This window comes from Erpetoichthys calabaricus, chromosome 8 (assembly GCF_900747795.2).
Source record: "Erpetoichthys calabaricus chromosome 8, fErpCal1.3, whole genome shotgun sequence".
Lineage (NCBI taxonomy): Eukaryota > Metazoa > Chordata > Cladistia > Polypteriformes > Polypteridae > Erpetoichthys > Erpetoichthys calabaricus.
In genome coordinates, this window is record NC_041401.2 from 71,431,492 (window position 1) to 71,452,960 (window position 21,469).

The following is a 21,469-nucleotide window of genomic DNA, read 5'->3' on the forward strand; positions in this document are numbered from 1 at the left end:
CAAATACACCTGGTGCGTGGACATCAGGCAAAAGTGTTGTTCTTATCAACTCAAAATGGATATGACTGTCCACTTCTCCACTTTAATATTATCTAGCCAATATCTGAGTGGCTATCAGCTCAAAAATGACTGAATAAACAGAGGAGTTGGAGGCATTTGTCATTTGAGGGTGAAAAATGGGTCTATAAGTGAGGTGGAAGAGGCTTGGGGTCAGCACTACTGCTTCTCCAATACACAAATGGCTAGTGTGGCTGAGATTTAACATCTGTTAAATCTTTTACATCTGTTTTTATTGGCATGCCTTAGTGGTACTCAAACTGTTCTCCTTTCTGCTTCCCATCTTTTTATATTAGATGATGTATTTCCCATATATAGCTGGAGAGAATTATCATAGCAAGTGGCCCAGAATGTGTCATACATTCATCATCCAGACTTCTTTATCCAGATCAGGGTTGCAACTGGCAACCCCGGAAGAGGCACCAGTCCATCTCACTGTACATTCACACTCACACTCAACATGTACATGTTTTTGCATTTATGTGGAACATGAGGTATGTGAAGAAAACCTGCCCAGATATGAAAGCAACATTCAGGCTCCATGCAGTCAGTGCCCAGGCAGAGTCTTAAACCAAGCAGCAATGAGTAGCAACTCAATCACTGAGCCTCTCAAAAACATTATGTTGACCAGGAGCTAAAGTTGGGCTGCAGGTATAGACATGTTTCATAAAAAACACCCCACTGCAGACGCACTACCAGAATGTTTATAATTTCAGAATTGTAGCTCCCTTTAGGAATCAAACATTGTACTGCTCTTCACTTTCACTAAACATTTGTGATTCCTTTCCAAAATGAGCTCAGATCAATCATATGTGTATAAAGAGTACAGAAACATGCTACTACTGCCTTTTTGTTTCCAAATGCCCACATGCTTGCAAAGAATTAATCAAGGAAGCCTAGGAGAACAACCGATAAGATGAATAGCCAGCTTCATCCATTTCTAAAAGTGAGTACTTGCATATGCCTTGGAGACCCACACACATAGTCCTTCTCAGTGGAACTACAGCACTACCATTTCCCTCCTCAGTGTCTTCCTGCTTTCTCAATTTGAAAGAACTCCCTTGAGATGGCTTTAATGCATGCGTTTATGTGTGGAAGGCTACAGGGTTATCCAAGAGGTCAAAGGGCAATGTTGTAAGTTTAGATATTTTGAAATTCACTAGCAACTGAGGAATGGCTGATGCATGAAATAGACCATGAACTGCAGGGTAGGCCTTCATGGTGAATGGCCTTGTCCAGAACATACATCCAGCGTTCCCACGAACTCTTAAATGAGAGTAAAGCTGCACCCACTGGGACTGCTACAAGTTCAAATCATCCACAAAGCAGTTGAATTTCCAACAGCACTCCAATATTATGTCAGTTACATGCTCATTTGGAAAATAAAGTCTGTCTTTGTTAAGTTTGTTTATTTTCATTTGTCTTTAATCTCATGGAAAAACTGAAATAACAGAAAAATATGGGAAAGTTCAAACTTTTGTGATCCTTCTAGCACCATCTAATCTACAGTAGAGCAGGAAATGGCAAGACGCAATGTCACTTTTCTTTTGCTCCATGTGTGATCGATCTTCACCTCACATACACACACAGCCCACCAAGCGAATGTTTCTAGGAACACACACAAGGTCAAGCAGCACATATTAACTCTCCCCTGACCCCCTGCTCAGAAAAACATTGTCTCTGCCCTGATGAATTTCCACTGCATTTGTTCCTGTGAACAAGTAACAGCAGGATGCAAAATGGGACATGACAATGAAGCGCCTGAGCAGTTGATTGTGTTAGCTGAGGTTACAATTAGGATATGCTGGCTAGGGGCACATCTTCTGTGAAAAGTGCAGACATTTTATGGGCACAAAGACCAGAACCTTCTTCTGTTTTTCAGACCTTAGGAATAAATGAGCCAATTAATGCAATAAATTCTATTGTAGAATAATAGTCTGAGTGTGTGTACCAATCAGCCCAACAGTTGTTCACTTACTCTATATAGCGTCTTAGAAAACAACAAATCAGACAAACGCAAAATAATAAAATATTAACTTAATAAAACATTAAATCTGGCCTGCACTTGGCCATTTTTGGTGCTGCGGTTAAAAAAGGCAAATTCTCTTCACCCAAACTAACAATCGCTGGCCCGATTATCTGCTCACAGAAGCATTTATAACAATATGATGTTAATACTATAATACTTAAAACAGAATTTGCCATACTGAATGTTAACACTTATGAAAACATCTTAAATGTATGTTTGATATTTTACTTTTTGTGAAATACTGTATAATCTCAAATTAAATTATAATAACCTGAATGTTTTGATATATTTTAAAATTAATCTAGAATGCCACACAGGCAGTTTTAGTCTGCAGACATTCAAACTGTGCATTCTGGTGCTTGGTTCTTTTAATTTAAATTTAAATAAATAAACAAGAAAACTCCACTCCCTTTAGCAAAAATTTTCACTCAGTCTGAACAGAACTCCTTAACATGACTAACAGCAGGTACTGTATATACTTGTGTTTAAGTTCTCCCACGGATAAGTTGAGGCTTGATTTTACCCTATAATTTCCAGTATTTTATAATGTTGGTCATATAAGTCGAATGCAGAAAACCCACGCTATTGGTCCAAGAGATTATGATATGCTAACGCCCACCTGAGAGAGTAACCATGGAGCACACTGACTTCTTTATCTATGTATTGTGCCTACATGACCACACAGTAATGCCCAAACTATTCTGAAGCGACATTTGCACTGATTTGTGTTTTTTGTATCTCACACCCTCTTACACCTTTATCATAAGAGCATCCCTTATCTACGATGGAGCGTTCGACCAGAAGAAAATATGAAGTTAGTTTTAAATTAAACATTGTTGAAGAAGCGAAACAAATTGATAACCAACCATCAGTGAAACTGATGTGAGATTGGAAGAAGCAAGAAGATGTAAAAAAAAAATAAATAAAAATGAAGTGTCACATTTTTGAACGGGCGTATAAGTCGGGGTCTAATTTGATGATCGATTTTTTGGGTTTCGAGACCTGACTTATACGCAAGTATATATGAAGATGGTAGGAACACAGGGAGGGACAGCCACGATTATGTGCCTTGACTTGATTAAGTGTTGAGAACGGACCCTTAACCAAAGAACAATGACTCCTGCACATTGTAATTTTCTACTGATTGTGAAGGAGAATAAAAGCAGGCAGAATTAGCTCAAAAAAGTAAACCTCAGTTTAAATAATTAACTTAGTTAAATTAATCAAATGATACAGAAAGGAGAAATGATTCTGGGGAGAACGCACAGTACAAAATGAAGACAAAGGCACATTACAACATGCTGTCTCAATGGCCAATGCACTATAGTCATACTGTATTACTAGCACTGGCTGTACAGGAGTGTTGGTGTAGCACTGTGATCTGTGTGCAATGGCGTGTCTAACTGAAGCAGCAAACTCAGCAGAGTCTAACAGCAGTCGGCAATACCTGCCACGTCACTCTCCAAATGCCCATTCAAAGATGTTTGTCATAAGATGCACTGCAGTTTTCATTCCGTTAGAAGGCATATACAGAACAACAGACACTACAACCTAATACAGGAAATTTTAAATAAAAAAAAACACTCAGGAAATAAAAAGGCTGACAGAGGAAATATTAATCCTATCTCACTGGAGCCCATTGATTGTCACACAAAGAAAAGTAGCTGAGAGTATGACCGCGGTAAGGCATCATTTCTTTATGGCTGTTAATGGAATGTTACTTATTTACCTACATTTACTTATTTGGCCGACTCCTTTATCCAAGGCGACTTACAACATTTATGATACAATTGGTTAAATTTCTTTTGGTTTTCCAATTGGAGCACAGACAGGTGACTTGTTCAGGGTCATACAGTATCAGTAGCAGCAGATTTGAACCCACAACTTCAGGGTTTGAAGTCCAAAGCCTTAACCACTCCACTACACCACACTGTCTGCCACCATGTAAGCTTGGTATAACATTTTGAATTTTTGCAATTAATTTTATTACTACATGAATCACAAAATATTTTCTAATAGATGGTTCATCACAAACATCAACGCTAAATACGCACTACAGAGTGTTACTGTCAGATAGTCAGAAAACGGCATATACTGTATATATACTTTATATGTATGTGTATATATCCATCCATCCATCCATTTTCCAACCCGCTGAATCCGAACACAGGGTCACGGGGGTCTGCTGGAGCCAATCCCAGCCAACACAGGGCACAAGGCAGGAACCAATCCCGGGCAGGGTGCCAACCCACCGCAGGACACACACAAACACACCCACACACACACCAAGCACACACTAGGGCCAATTTAGAGTCGCCAATCCACCTAACCTGCATGTCTTTGGACTGTGGGAGGAAACCGGAGCGCCCGGAGGAAACCCACGCAGACACGGGGAGAACATGCAAACTCCACGCAGGGAGGACCCGGGAAGTGAACCCAGGTCCCCAGGTCTCCCAACTGTGAGGCAGCAGCGCTACCCACTGCGCCACCGTGCCGCCTATGTGTATATATATATTGCAAAGTTGACTCGCTCTCTCATCAACAAAAACATTATTTCTTGTTTAGTTAAAAAGCTAAAATTTGGCAGAATTATACATCTAGGACAGTAGAGAGGGGTTGGGAGCATGCACTGATTACAGCACGTTGCTGCACCCACTACACGACGAACCAAGTGTAGCCATGCAACGGGTGACACCTCAGCACCACACTGAACAGTGTGAGTTTTTTTACAGTGGCTGGAGTGCCAATCCTGCCATCAACCCCTGGGTTTTCCCTCTGAGTTAGAGCAGGGGTCGCCAACTCCGGGCCGTGGCTGCAGGTTTTCATTCTAACCCTTTTCTTAATGAGTGACCTGTTTTTGCTCCTAATTACCTTCTTTTGAATTAATTTGAATTGACTTGCTCTTGAAGATTCAGACCCCTTGATTGTTTCTTTTTCCTTAATTAGCAGCCAAACAATAATGAGATACAAAATGAGCCAAAACAACTGGTGTCCATTGTATAGTATCTGAAAATAAAGAAAGATGAAGATCTCAGGAATGTTGTTCTGTTCAGGTCCCCAAAACATTTAACAGTGCTCTTAGAAAGAGAAAATGAACAATTTCAGAAATGTCTGCTAATGCAGCACAAGAGCAGCAACAAGCCACGACATTAAAGAATGGGTTTAATTAACGACAAGAATCGGCACCTCATTAAGCAGCTGGTTGGAGTGAAATTAGTTGGAGTTTGAGACCCTCACTTAGTTGGTCTTCTGTTGGCTCCCTCACTTCACATTTCATTTCTGTTCGATGCCATTTAAGAAAAAGAAGTTCAAATCAGAGGAACGATGAAGAAATTCAGGGGAACAAATCTTAAAAAAGCAATTCAATTAAAATTAATTCAAATGAAGTTAATTAACAACACAAACAGGGCACTGACTAACAAAAGGGTTAGAATGAAAACTGAAAAAAGATCAAAGCATTAAACAGAATATGGGAAAACGTGACTTGAACTTTTCAGAAGAACAACGGCCAATGTTTCAGCAAGGCTCTCCCTTTAATTTCCCTCATTTTCTACATTGCAGGACTGCAGTAGACATGGGGTTCACACTCACACCCATATGTGGGCCAAGGGGGAGGGGGTACTTTCAGGTTTGAGCCACTCTTTGAATTGTGTTTTATGATAGTTCTAAATAAATGACCCTGAAATTAATTCCCAGCTATGCACCTGGCCAGAGAAAACTGTGGGCTAAAGGTAGGATCTGGAGTTTTGGCAAACACTCCTTTCGACCTCCTATTCCATACCACATCCCCGCAAGCAAGCCTGCTTCTTGTGACTCTAGAGTCAGTGAGCACTCTTAGATACACACCATTAGTATCATATGGTTACATGTACTCAAATGCTGAAAGTTGCACTTCTGCAGTTGCTGGGTTTTATTTATTTATGTTACATCATCTTGTTGATGATTATTTTCAAACTCAGCAACAGGGACAGCTCACTCCATTGTGAACACTCTAAAGATGAGTCGTTCTGAATGCTGGTGTCTTCTACCATGCATCTTTGGATTGAACAGACATCCAAACGGCATGTTGGACCTGCTGCATTTAAATATTAATGCCTTTAATTGTAAACCAACGGTAGACCTGGACATGTCCCGTTATTGACACCAGCAGCCAGAAGTTCCGATTTGTGTTTGGGTGGTTTATTGGGGGGAGGGGGGTTGTTTATTATAATATTTATTTTCCCTTTGGGGACAAACAAATATGTCTAATCCATCTTACTGTTTTTATTGTATTATTTTAGTTTTTCTTTGCTTTTTTTCTTGCACATCATCAAATGTTGTTGTTTAGGAATCCTCTGCACTTTGTGAAAATAAAGGAAACACTTGTCAACAAGAGAAAATTAGCTTATTGGGCGTTTTAATTGTAGTTAGGTTTTGACTTTTGCTTGGCTAATGAATTTGAATTTGTTTTGCCCTTGTGTTAGTTTGTTATCTTTGGTGTTTAAGTTTTGACCTGTGAAAGCCACTTGACCTTTGAGGCATCTCTGACACTCACAACAAACAAAATCATGGCATTATGATTTTTTCCTTTGCCAGAATGATCCTAACTTGCTCAACAGCTGAGAAATACAGTATTGCTCATGGCCACTGTAGTGGGTAAATATTCATTAATGGTCTTGAAAAAGCAATGTGATATGCAGGTAGGGGGTCGTCCCTCATGAATTAATTGCTTTAACTTCCCATGTTTCCTTTCCAAGTTCTAATAAAATCATCAACCAAGGAAATGTCAAATCATACTTCAATTGTATTTGATTCCAAGATTTATTTTTTCTCATTTGTCTATTTCCATTTTTGCAGCTTACAAAAAGACACGGAAATGACAAAGAACTCAAACAACAACTTATGCAATGTGACATGTAATGACTGCATTTCATCAAGTGTAAGTTGCGCAATGTCCATACTTGCCATCTGAATTCCTGAGGAGACTTGCTTCAGATTTAGAGAATTTACAAGCTGCTTCTTGTGTGAGAGGCCATAAAACTGCTCATTTGTTTGGCTTATTTAAGTGTGGAAGTGAGACTCATATTAATACAAATGTTCACCGACACTGACTGCTGACTTTAAAAGGATACCAGTAAAGATGTTTCCTTTTATATTTACACTGCACATGAACGCTTCTAGATAGCTCTGCTACTGTGCCTTTTGTAAATGCAGCTGGGCAGCAGACAGCCCTTACACTCGTGTCATAACGAAACCAGCAATCTGTTCAACAAGCACATAGCTTTTGAGATTGGTGTGGGGTGTCCTTCATATTCTACATTTAAAATGATACTGGGAATCAAATGTTAAGAGACAACAGCTGAGCAGTTAAGGGGTCTCCCACAGCACAATCCTGGTATTGGTGACTGTTATACAAGCTTGATGGAGAGGTAAGAGCTCCACCAGTGGTCTAAGTCACTGTGTCCTGATGAGAGGTAAGAAGGAGAGAGTTTGGGGTTTTAACCCATTAACAGAATTAGTGTGTTTGTTGAAATGATGAGCCTAACGTGACAGCAAAGGCTGGACTATTCATTACTGAACCCATTTAAGCAACCTCAGGGTCATCTGCACCACAGCCTAGCCTGGAAGCAGGAAGAGACAAAATAATATTTTCTACAGATATTAATACTATTTATTTTATCTGTAAAACCCCAGATTTTTATTGGTGAAAGAGAGACATGGTACATAAAGAGTCTTTCTTTGTCACTGTCCACATGGTTTTACTAACAAGGCTGCAGCCTTGCATATCACTGTATATTTCTTTAGTTTGTTACTTTGCGTAACATTACTTTGTTTGCTTTGAGTACTTACGCTGTTACTGAGTGAGACATTTCTTACAAATTGTGCTTTCAAATCCTGTGAAAAACCAACCCTTCTGTGCTAGGCTTCCTGTTGTCAGCGCCTGTTCTCAGTCAAAGCCCCAAAGGATTCTGCCAATAAGTTTTGCCGCCCTGGTCAAACGATAGGGGAGCTTGTCCAGGGTTGACCACCTGGCAATATGCTGCATATAAATTATACAAGTACAGTACCGGGTTGTGCACAATGACGCTATCATCTTTTGTAACAGTATCAATAATAACCTAACAATGCTGGAGACACCTCTCAGGATATTAAATAAAAAATCTGACACTGAGGACGTCAAAGTGTTTGGTAGTGATCACTACTTCCTGACACCATTTGACATTTTCATTCAAGAAAAGCAGGAGCTGATAAGAAGTATGAGCCGATGACACCATCTTCAAAAATGCTGAATTGTATTGTATAAGGAGCGTTTTAAATGTGTTGCTTTGGGCTTTCTCTAAGAGGTTAAATAGGCTTGGTGGCACTGCTAGTGACCAGATGGAGGTGGACACCCAAACATCAGTCATCATACTCATAATAGCTTAGAACTTCTAAGTCACTCACCAGTGAAGGTTTGATCCCAACACTCTCTGCGGCCTGGAATGCCAAAGTTAGGTTTCTGTTCTGTTTAAAAAAAAAAAAAAAAGAAAAGACTCTGAACAACAAAGGCATCCTTGGGGCTTAACTTGGATGTGTCAGCTCTTAAGAAAACAGCTGCTTCCTTTTCAAGCAAGAAAATAAACTTAAGGGCACTGACCCAGATAGAAATATGCTTTTTATGGCTGGATGTCTTTCAAAATTTTGGTCAAAATGGGTTGGTTGCTCAAAAAAAAAAAGAAAAAAGAGACAGGATTGCAATAAATTATAACTTAAAATGTACAGCAGTCTCCGCTATCCCTCTGTCTGTTCCGTATTGGACAAAGAATTCGCTGAGATTTATTACTGCCCACTGAGTGTAGGCTGCCATGTATACATCTCCATGCCAGGAGTAGATGGTGTCCATAGAAATATTTGGAGAGAAATTGGCCTCTTTTCTTAGTGGGTCTCTGAAGAACCATAGCTAGCTCTACTGGCAGCATAATATTTCACCCAATGGCATCATATGTACCGTATTGACATGGTGCTCTGTTGTAGCAATGTCTTTTACAAACAACAACATCACCTGCTATTGTAATCATGCCTCCCATACACCAGTCTTTGTCTGAATATCTTTGTCAATATGTGATATATGCAATATCACCTTGTGGCATGGCAATGATGTCTAACCTATCCAATGGCAACATGTCGTAGTTTGGTAAGATATAGCTCATGTAATGATAACCTGAGCAAGGGGGTGCTATGTGGAGCAACTTTAATGCTTGTGTGTAAAGGTGTGGTGGTGGCTATTATTAATGTGTGAAATATCAAATGACAGCATGAGCCAGTGTGATATGGTCTAAAATATTATATCCAGAACATGCAAATGTCAGTGTGATGATGTCAGACATATTTACTGGCACCTTGTACCAGTGAAATAACATGTCATACATATAGTGACACAGTGTAACAGGTGACAGGCAGTGTTAGCGTATAACACGTCACTTATGAAGACTCCATGTGCAAGACAGAAACACATGCATGCCTCGCTTTGCCACTTTGGTAACCTGTGTCACATATTATGTTACCATGTGCCTATGTGGAAAGGCTTTAAACATTTAACTATATTTTATTTCTGCATGGCAATCTATAGCTGATATAGTGACACCATGTGCCAGCGTGAAGAGATGAAGCACGTGTAATCGTGACGCCTTCCTGTCTAGTATTGTGCATTGTGTGCGCACCAGTGTGGTAAGAAGTAGCAAATTGTGTGACTGTCACTGTTGGAACAGCGGCAGAGAGCTCAGGGTGTTCACCTTACCTTATCTTGGCTGGTGAGGTCGTGGTATGGGATATGGGCAGGTAGGTAAGTGTGGAGAAGGGCGCAGAACGCCAGTCCATCACTCCAGCTACTGCTGAAGTTGGTTACATCAATGTTCTACAAAATAAAAAAGACAAAACACACTGCAGTATTACATACAATAATTACAGGAAAGTATTAATGACAGAAATTACAAGAGAATTGTGTTAAATAGAATTAAAGGATTTTTTGTAATCATTTTTTATTATAAAATGAAAAAGGAATACCCTAAAGGAAACAAACGATAATAACAGATTTTTGGGTGATGTAAGAACAAAAAGAAGCACAACCCACTAGCAGACACTCCACCCTACCTAATTAAATGGAAAAACAATAAAAGAAAGCCAAAAAAAAAAGGTCAACAGGTAAACTGGCACAACACACGCACCATGAGGGAGGGGATGGTGAAGTAAGAGGAAAAACCAAAACAACAACATTTACTTCTGTAGCTCATTTCATACAATTTAGCTCAAAATGCTTTACAAAAAGTCAAAGAGAAAGATACAAGAAAAAAACAAGATTAGACAATAATATTAAAAAACAAGTAACAAGATAAAGGTAAAGTCAGAGGGCCAGAAGAACAGAAAGAACAAAAGAAAACTCGGGGGTTCTAAGGCCAAAATACCACCCAGCCCCACTGGGTATTCTACCTAACAAAAATGTTCTCAAATCAAACCTCTTTGTTTTCAGGCTTCACATGAAAGGATTTGGTAAAGTTGGTCTTGTGGACAGCTGAGGCGCCTGCCTTCATTCCATCATTACAGGTGTCCTCATGGTGCCTTGGTGGACATGGGAAAACTACCTTATGGAGCAACCAGCCTGCTCTTTACTAACAGAAGAGAAAGGAGCCAGTTGTGAACAGCAGAGCTAGAAGAGTTGTTGATCCGAGATGTGGAAAGTGTAAGAAGAGCAGGATTGTAAAATGAAGACTTCCAGATTGCAGAAGTGACAAAGGAAGGAGATTTTCAATGAGAGGCTAAAAACAACTTAGATGCAGTGGTCGCAGTCGTCAAAATCCTCCACTGGGAGAGAGAAAGGAACAGTGAAGAAATGGAAGAAACGTCTAGGAAGAGAAGAACTTGAGGGGAGAGAAAGAATCATGGAGAGGGAATCAGGCACATAGCACCAGAGGGCCAATGCTGGAGGACATTCTCAGAGCATGTGGATGTAGGTGCCATGGACTTTAATAGGCATAGGTAAAGATGGCATAGGGGATCTACTTCTAGTCCCATTAGATGACATCTCCAGGGGGTAGGATACAGTCTGTAGAGAAATTAACATTGTTTGTGCTGGTGATGAGGATTTTTAGAGCAATTTGTGATATTTAGAAAGATTATTTACCAACACAATGCAGAGGATGGGGAAAGGTCTGTTAGTCAGTTTGACATGACTGGAAGAGTTCTAAGAGACTCTTTGTGGAGGAAGCAACAGAGACTAAATACCGGCTTGGACTTAAGAGAGAAAGGGTTCAACCAAATGAGTATAGGGGATGAATTGGAAGAGGGGATGGAGGGGGGCCCCACATGTCCAGAGCACAGACCTCAGTTGCAAATAGAAAAAGTAGGAGGTGGAAGGGATAGGATGACTAGATCAAATAGAAAGGCACGTTTCCAGCTCTGACTCCTTCAATATATCTCACAGCACAGATACGCCAGACTGACACGAAGGGGAGGAGGAAACTAGATGGCTTCTGATGTTTAGGGCAGAGTTGTGGAATAAAGCAGTGTGAAGGTGCCATCTTGGCAGCAGAACCATCAATTTTGCAACACGTCTCTAAGTCTGAAGGGCGTTAGATAGGGAAAAAAAGGACTTTATTTAATTAGAAAGAAATGGAAATGAAGTTGAGTAATGGGGGAAAATATATTTTGTCTTTATGGTAAACTAGGGAGGAGGATGCTGGGGAGGGGAGATCCAGCGTGAAACTGGCCTTATAGTAAAAGCAAGGTGGAATTAGAATTAAAGTTATCATTTAAAGTAAATATTTATTTAAAAAGTAGTTCTTGCATTGCCATTTGGCTAAATTGTGAGCCTTTTTCTTGCATGCTGCTGCAGTGAATGAGACATGCCCTCTTCACACATATTTCACGAACAAGCGCTGGTCGTTACCAGATGTGCAGCTACAAATAAAACAGTGCAGCGAGAGTTAAGCAGAAGAGCTGGCGAGTCATGGGATTTGTGTGGAACTGGCCTGCAATGCTCCGGTTTACTGCTGAAGTGAAGCACAGAAGCTTGTTCAGATGCCTGTTATTTAGGAATTTGAAGAAAATTGTTCAAATAAAACTCTCCAGCGTGCAGCAGTTTATAATGTGTTGCAGAACTTCTCATGTGTAGTAAGAGTCACGGCACAGGCAGCAAGAGTGCCAAATTTGTAAACTAGATCAGGGTATTATAACTCATCTGAGACCCCATAATTTCATTTGATTATTATTATAATGTAATAGTTAAAGTAACATTATTTTTGTGACATCATTTCAGCACCTATTCGTCTTTTATGTGCACCTCACCATTTTCTTTGCTGTTTCCAAAAGCAACAATGTGTTTGTTGCTTATGATGCCAGTTGCCAGGTCATGTGGTCGTTGTTCTTTTGGCTTTGGACATCAGTGCTTCCACACTATATAAGATGGTGGACACTATTACTGCTGTCCAAACCCACCTTTCGAGGGAGGTCAGAGCCTGTCCCAGCAGCATCAGATACAAGACAACAAATAATCCTGGGAGAATTACCACAGGGTGCACCTGGCATATCCAACCAATTCAGTGCTGCCAGTTAAACCAACGTACACAAGATAGAAAATCAGAGTGCTTGTGTTTAGCCTGTACAGACATGAAGAGAAGATGCATGTTTCACACAGGCAGAGAACAGGGAAGGATTTCTGCCGAGGTCCCAGGATCTGTGACATAACAGCACTGGCCACAATGCCACACTAAAGCAAACAAAGGTTTCCCTTAAAAAGACATCTCAGTTCACTCACTTCAGCTTGTAAATCTGTGTCGTGTAGCCACTTGGAATTTAGGACATTTTATTTCCATTCTTCAGTTTACCATTTGTTTTGTAGTTTTTCAAACCTAATCTTAAAACTTGACTGCTGCTTTGTTCATAAAAAAGAAACTGTTAGCTAAAAGCAAAAGCAGGCATCAAACACTAAGCGTCGTGTCCTACAGACTAAGGAGATGGATAGTAAACCGACACTCCTGCAGTGCAGCACTTGCCACTGTGGGTGCCCCTAAGAACACCCCATAAGCTGCATGTCCAAAAACTCTGCAAACACTTTAGAATATAAAGACTTGGACTGTTGTATTGTCACACACCTGGAAAGCACCTTGGAATCATAATATAAAAAGAGCTTTCTAAACCAAAAATAAGTTTGTGTACATTCTTTGGTTCTGTATATGAAATTCAACTTTGGATCATGTTTTCTATATAAAGGCACTATACAAAACACATTAGGCAATTTGTCAATACTGCCTGTTGTATGGAAGGTGAATTGGAAAATAAAACATACACCATAAATAGAAAACATTGTATTGGTGCCACAGAAACAAAGCAGAAAATAATGTGAAGGTGGATTATACAAGATAAACATCACGGATTATTTTAGGAACAAGTAATTAATACAAGAGAGAGACACCTCAGAGGAGGCTGACCTGTCCCCCGTGGACATTTATTTTGAGGGAGCTATACTATCATTAGCTGATAGTTCATGATAAGGCAGAGTGAGTTCAAGAGAGGCAATACGTGATTTTCCACTCATCTGTTAAGTCACGATAACCAGAGATAATCTGCCTAGTGTTTTGCCTGGGAAGGAGATAAGGAAGAGGTGCATCAAAGATTTCTTTGGCTTGCACTTGGTTGTTCAGGGCTGACACAAATTAACTTCAGGTTCTCAGGAGTGGCTGATCTGTTTGGTCTCCAGTGAAGACGATTTGAAGCTTTGGGAAACCTGAAAACTTAAAAAAGAATACAATGGAGCAGGCATAAAGTGAGACTGCATACAAATCTACAGTGGTGTGTCCTATGTGACAGGTAAAAAATGACTAAGTAACTAATCATCTGATAGGATAAATCACATTTTAGCAACCTGTTTAGCCTTTTGAAGAACATGTCTTCCCTGTGTTATAATTACACTCTTTTGGAATAATGATTTGGCGTTTGGCTGAATAGTGCACTGGACACTGTGCTGTTAGTTCTTGGAGTGCTTCGTCAAGTAAAACGCTTGGTCCAAGCAAGCACTCTTAATCTGTTTGTTTAAAGAATCAGAATAATCCCTTTATAGTGGGGATTCAACATGGGGTAGTAGAGGATTTGTGTTGTGTCCAATGTATTTTCAATATTAAAAGTTTATTATCCACCATAAAAAGATGAGCTGTATCCCATTACATTGAGCAACCTTGAAGATGCAGAGCAACCTTTTCTGGGCTCATTCAATGTAGCCACTCTCAATCCACTTTGGACATGTTTTGACGCACAGGAGTCCATATGTAAATACTTGATATGCTTATTGAACTTTGATCAAGGCAAAGCTCTCCACAGAGCCTGACATTTCCAGTGTTCTTTTCAGTTTTCCCAAAAGTCACCTCTTTGGTTCACTTGCCAGGTTTTAAATCCTAGGGGCTTTCCAGCAAATGAGAGCAAACCTGGTTGCAAGCCTTCTACAGTACGGACACTACTTTAATCAGGGACCCCCACAAAGAGAAGAAGCACAAATCCCCCAATCATAAGAAAGTAGAGGGGTGGAATTATGCTGTTTTACAGACAATGTGAGAGCGCCTTTTTGAGATTGCACCTTTAGCTGGTTTTCGAAAATGAGCACCATCACAAGAAGAGCAGGCATTTAATATGAGGTAGTGGTCACAGAGGCCATGCGCTGTCGTTGCTATCAAATCTCAAGGACAACTGGAACTGTGTGAGCTCAGAATATCATACCAGCCTCTGTACAGTGCCTCAAAAAAGTACTGAGCCCCAAAACTATTTTCACATTTTACTGTCTCATAGATTCTTAACTTATAATAAAGTATTATAAGTAATTGTTCTAGGTGAATGTACAAAATGGTACACTTCACGTCAAATCCAAAGAAACAAACTGAAAAGCTTTTAAAAGTTGCTAAATAAGAGAAATCAAAGTTGTGAGGTTGAAAAAGCATTATATTTTGTAAATATAGGTATAAGTCCAGCTTTGTGCGGTGCAGTGTATTACCTTACCAAATCACCTTATATGTCCATGATCTCCTGTTCTCAGTTAACTTAGCATAAACACACCCTGTCTCGCTGAAGTCCAACAGTATAGGGGACATTTTACACAAAACAAAGAAAAAAGAGCATTCAAAACTGATCAGATATACAATTATAGAGAAGCAACGATCTGAGGAAGGGTTCATCAAAGAGCCTGAACATAACTCAGAGCTTGGTGTGCTTCAACATGTGGAAGTGAAGAAAAAAAAAATAAAATTACAGCCAGGCTGCCTAACTCGAACTTAGTCACTGAACAAGAATGGCACCGTGAAGGCTCAGCAGTCTCCAAGTGTTTGAACAAAAAGGGCCTTCAAGAAAGAGTGGCAAGTGGATGATGGACAAAAAGACCTTACTCTAAAGAATTTGGAAAATGCTACGTTTAAGATACTGCAGAGCTGTAGTAGTTTGAGGTTTGATGTGCGGCGTAAACCTAACACTCCACATCAGACAGGTACAGTGTGTCGGCACCATCATGTTGGTAAAGTGCTTTTCAGCAGCCGAGAATGGCATTCTGGTCAGGACTGATGGGAAGATAAATGATGTGCAATACAGATGGACCCTGAAGGAAAACAAGGCCCCCTCTGCCAGAAAGCTTAAACTGGGGAGGAAGTTTATCTTTCAACAGTACAATGGTCCTATGCACACCAGCAGAGCAACAATGGGGTGACTTAAAATAAAGAAAATGGATGTCCTTGAGTGTCTCCAGTCAGAGTGCCGAACTTAACCTCATTGCACATGTCTGCTGAGACCTAAAAAGTGCCGTCCACTGCTGGTGCCCAACTAAACTGGCACAGCTTGAACAATTCTGCAAGGAGGAACAGGTAACCCTTGCTCTATCACATTGTGCAAAAAGAACAGAGATGTCACCAAAAAAGACCACTTGCTGTAATAGCTGTGAGATAAAGAAAATGGATGTCCTTGAGTGTCTCCAGTCAGAGTGCCGAACTTAACCTCATTGCACATGTCTGCTGAGACCTAAAAAGTGCCGTCCACTGCTGGTGCCCAACTAAACTGGCACAGCTTGAACAATTCTGCAAGGAGGAACAGGTAACCCTTGCTCTATCACATTGTGCAAAAAGAACAGAGATGTCGCCAAAAAAGACCACTTGCTGTAATAGCTGTGAGAAGCGGTTCAACCAAGTACTAATACTTACACATTTTTGGCACTGCAGTTTTTGGAATTTAAGTTTTAATGGTTTATAATTTTCTTTCTTTTTAGCAGCACTTTGAAAAAGAGAGTTTCATTTACAAATACAAATTCCAAGTGGAACTTTTTAAAACCCCATGCGGTGCCAATCACTTATGTGAAAAAAGGGTGGGTGGCTGAAGACTTTTTCAAAGCACTGTGTATGTACAGCATGCTGCTTGTATTTACAGTAAAGCAGCCTGACTTGAGTGACATGGACAGACTGTGACCCAAAGGTCTTTGGAATCCATGCTACATGTGAAAAGCTCAAGAGATGCCGTGTCACTTGCTTTGCTTTATCTGTATTGTCACAGATGGGTGTTACTTGTACTCTGCATTTCAGATGGTAGGATTTTAATAATGACAGAGTAGAACAAATGAAACAAAGCACTAATAGTGACATTAACGGAGTACCTTATGATGTCTACTGGTTACCTAAGAATGTAAAAGGCTTACCATCAAGGAGACACCTACATAGACTGCTGCAGCACAGGCAAAACTAGACACAAGCCAAAGGTGGCTTCGCCAATTTAAAACGTTTGCCATCCTTATAATGGGTATCGCCTTTGGTGAACAGTTAATAAACAAATACTTTATTTTGGAATACTATTTGTTAAACTGAGGAAGCTGGAAGTTCTAAATTACTTCCCAAATTGCTTTAAAGAGTGGCAATTGCTTTGCTAATGTAGATACCAAACACAAAACGCATTAGGGTACATTTTAGCAGCACCGCTAGTCAGGAAGTGCCCACGCAGCCAAGATGTGGTGGCAATGGTGACTACTTTTACAGAAATAATGCATTTGCATTAACATCAGCGTATGCAAGCTAGAATTCATAATCACTAACTGCTAGGGAAAATGATTCCTGTAAGAAAACAGATTGCAGTTTGTAGGACTTGGCCAGACTCCCTCTGGCTTCATAAAACAACTGATTGCCCTGCTTATTCTTAAAAAAATGCTGTTCACTGAGACGGTGAATGGAAGTTATTTAAAAAGTACAGAAAAACTGAGGCCCTAATAGAAACAACATGGTTCTGACACCAAGAACTACATTTGTGGGCAACAGAAGAACAAATTTATGTCTGCCTTGCAAATGAGGCCTCCTGCTGATGTAGAAACCAAACTTGGAGATGTTAAATAGCTTCTCATGGACTGAATCCCCAAATGAACCACTTATTACAAGTTCAGCGTTGTTATATAACAATTTACTTCTACTTTTTATGAGGCCTCTTATTACAGTACAGGCATGAGGGAAGCCAGATACAGTCTGATAAATCATCTAGCATGAAATCCTAACTTTGTGCACTGTGAAATGAGAACTTTAAAATGAACACTGTTTCATGTACTTTTTACTTTAAAGTTCTTTGTGTTGAAAGGTACATTTTATCCACCATTTGATCTGTTCTGCAGGCATTCCATGTATGTATTTAAACTCTCCTCGGCTCTGCTCTGATCCAAGTAGTGTAGAGGCAGACCCTGAAATTGGATGAAACGGATCTGACAACAATCTGATGGATAGGCTGACAGTAATTATTTTCAACCTTGCGGCAACACCCATCTTCCAACTTATGCTTTCCATCAAAGTTTTCTACATTTAAATGGGATATGCAGATTCCAGCAACTAAACCAATTTTAAAAACCTTCTGATTTATTATTGACATTCTGAATGGCACCCCCAAGCGCACGACCGATTGATTGCCCTAAGTTTACTTTGACAGGCTTTGTGGAAGATGATGCAGAGCTCTTTCAGTGGTAGCCTAGCAGGACATTACTGTACATGTGGTGATATAATGACCAGCCCTGAGAGGGACTATTTGGTAGCACGCTCCAGATATCAGGTACACCACAGTTTTACAAAGATGGACTCGATGAACTAGAAGAAGTATGACTTGAGTTTAGCTTTGTGAAGAAGGACATGTGAGTTGTGCTTTATGAGTAATGTACAATTTCCACAAGAAGTTACATAAAACACAGGTCTGAATGGCATAACTCAACTGATACTGAAGTTATTGCCCAAAAGTCAGGTAACTGAAGAAACAGTTGCACTAATGCACACAGTTAGTAAATAGTGCTGTGCACCAACTTCCTTTTAGAACCTTGTGCTGAAGGTTACCCACGGATTAGATTAATTATGGTTGGACGATCAACAGACAAAGAGGTGCTAAGCCTGAGGCTTAACATGTATAGTGGATGGCAGGCGTGGAGCACTTGTGAAGTGCATAATTACTCAGAAATGTTCTTTGACAGATCAAAGCACACATCATGCATGAATTAAGCACAGGAGTGGAATGGTGAAATCCATCACTGAGGATAAGCGCAGATGTGAACATAACTACAGTATGTTCGTCTTATGGTCTTAATGATTCAAGGCTTTCCTGGCTTTTTAATTATGGTCTCACCCTGTTGATGTTTCATTAGCCACTTCTCTCTTCTTTTCTGTGATGATAATCTCACAAATCTGAATTGCTATCTGTGAACATTATATCCAAAATTGATCCATTTATCCTGAACTATAACTTGGTGTCATTTGTGCCAAGTATTCCTATTCATTGCATTATATTTTAATTATATTTGTTGTGTAAAGCTTTATCTTGACTATACTAGCTGTAACGGATTGCCAGGTGTACATCCTAACTTCTGCAGGCATGTACTGGGACTCCCTGCTTTAATTTGCAGAGTTATTTGAATTGTGCTGGTTAATTGATACCGCTCCGTGATCTTGTTTCCTCCATAAGGCATCCTGAGATGGTGCAAGTTGTTTATGAAGTAAAAATGATTTGGTAAACAGCTATGCCATGTGACCAATGGACACAACCCATAGGTCAAACGTAGCCAACAGCCTTCAGCATTGGCGGTCCACAAGTCTGCGCATTGTTATCCAAAAGTGTAAACAGCACAAGAAAGACAAAACAAATTACAATAGATCAGCACTGATCAATAAATGAGTGCCTCCCACCTTAAGCATACTAATTTACTGTAAGTAAATAAAACAAACTAATTAAACATACTTGAGGGAGTGTCAGGTAAGGAGGGCGATATATAAAATAAAATGTGACAATGCTGTTATGCTAGGTGACATGCCTTTATAAAACAGCCAGTTGTACTTTTTTGCATCTTCCTGTTGTGGACTGAACACATTTCCATGGCACAAAGAGGATACCAGAAAGTTTTGATAGCAGGCATTTCAAAATCTCCCTCTTCCTGCAACGGAAGACACTCAGACTCTCTAGTGACCCTCTGACTTAAGTGTCATGAGATTTATGATGTTGAAAGCAAGCAGGAAGGAACCAAAGAAAAACAAACACACAGTTCCAGCTGCGTCTAAGGTATCCATACACCTTTCCTCCAGATCCATCTATCCATCTCCCTGTCATATTTTGTGTCATTCACTATACCTGCTGGTTGGAGGCAATGACAAGAAAAAGTGTCTGTTGTTATTGTTTGTGTTCTGTTTCTGAGGCTGTATCATGTCTGTACAGATTCATGTTTATAATATCCTGACAGAGCTCAAACATTCAGATGTGCAGGGATGCCACATGCTATTTACCACTTGGCCAATCTTGCGGCTGGATTTCAGCGGGACGTGATGTAAAATAATGCTCAACCTGCCTGTGGGATATAGAAGGTTGTCTAAAACTAAAAAATAATAGAGGTTTAGATATCAGGCAACTATCCCAGTCATTTAGGTCTTTAATACTTCACTTTGTGAACAGATTATGTCCGTTTGGCAATGAGTCTTTCCCCTGAAGTCAGATGAGAACATACTTTTATTTCTGGCCTAACTCTGTCCTTTGCTTCCCCAGACTGCTACTTACTGATGTTTTTGTGGTCGCTTGGAGACTCTTCTCCTGAGGATAACTTGGCCTTGGTCTATGGAAATGCTCCTATTTATTGGCATGACATCAAATGGAATGGCTGATGAGCTGTCATTGAAGCCAAGGGAAAAGGAACAGGTAAGATGTTAGCAAAAATAGAACTTAATTTTCAAAAGGCAAGTTTCTCTCCCTGGCCTTGTGGCATAACAGTACATAAATATTGGGACCAGCAGATCTTGGCGGTCGCACATTGAGTAATCTAAATGTTCACATTTGCTGTATCAACTGTATCAGTATTAAGAAAGTGTTGCAGTCATTACCCACAGTCACAGACTAGCCTTCTGCTCCTTTGCTCAGTGTTTTGGCCTTTGTTCCTACTTCTGCTTTGCTAAGTGACAGCAGCTGACCACAGAATGAGGCAGCAGAATAACCGGGAACCATAATATTCAGTATGTACTAATGTTTTGTTTACACCTTTGTGCATTTCAGCATGAGCTGATCATTGTGATAAACTACAGCAGTGATTCTTAAACTTTCCCTTGCAACCTAATTTTGCCTTCTTTGTGTCTTTGTGACCCAGTATTGATACCAACAGACTTCCCAGGTAGGTGCCCCTTGGAGAATCGCCACTGACAGTCATCCCAGTTCCCCTTGGGCAATTGCTGCCGCAGGTCATAGCAATGTCAATTGCTTAAACTGCCTGCGGTGACCATGAAGATAGACTCTGTAAAGTGTAAGTGACCCTTTTTACCTAGGAATACAATTGAGAATTATTACTCTGCACGTCCCAAAATCAGACAACACAATTCATAGTTTAGGAAACTTAGAAGTTCAATTCACTCTAGTCTGAAAAACACTCAAAATGCCCACTAGAGGGGGGAAACTGTCACACTCCAGCTAGTCACAAAGAAGGGTAACAGAGAATCTTTATAAATAAAAACATTTCTGCAAAAATGCTTTGTGGCACAAAATAAGCTCCAAACAGCACAAAGACAAACAAGTTGTCTGAAAAGGGAATCCAACCAAGGCAAAAAATGTTCAAATATACAAATCCAAAAGAAAGTCAGAAAACAGAGCAAGGGTTCAACATGCACAAAATACCCAAGAAAAGGACAGCATAATCACAGAAACTCCCCAGCACCATCATGAGCACATTCACAATGAACCGCCAGGGACTGTGGGTTTTTCTTAGCTGAGGCAAGTGGCCGTGCCTCTTGGGGGGACTACACACAAAACATGTGGAGGATTAAAGAAGATACATAGAAACTAAATGACCAACAATATCAACATAAACAAGGGAATCAAGAATACACAAAAAAGAAAAAAATGGCATTTGAACCGCAGCCATGGGAGGAA

At 40.1% G+C, this 21,469-nt stretch overlaps 1 protein-coding gene across 4 annotated transcripts in view; it reads right to left on the reverse strand.

The window, feature by feature from the left end:
* Positions 1 to 21,469, reverse strand: part of specc1 (sperm antigen with calponin homology and coiled-coil domains 1) — a 303,837-nt gene that overhangs the window by 40,194 nt on the left and 242,174 nt on the right. For all 4 annotated transcript variants that reach the window (XM_051930901.1, XM_051930903.1, XM_051930902.1 and 1 more), the window contains 2 exons: positions 9,843 to 9,959; positions 8,510 to 8,569 (listed from right to left, as the gene is read on the reverse strand). In XM_051930901.1, coding sequence (XP_051786861.1) covers positions 8,510 to 8,569; positions 9,843 to 9,959 — 177 coding nt within the window. The remainder of the gene's footprint in view (positions 1 to 8,509; positions 8,570 to 9,842; positions 9,960 to 21,469) is intronic.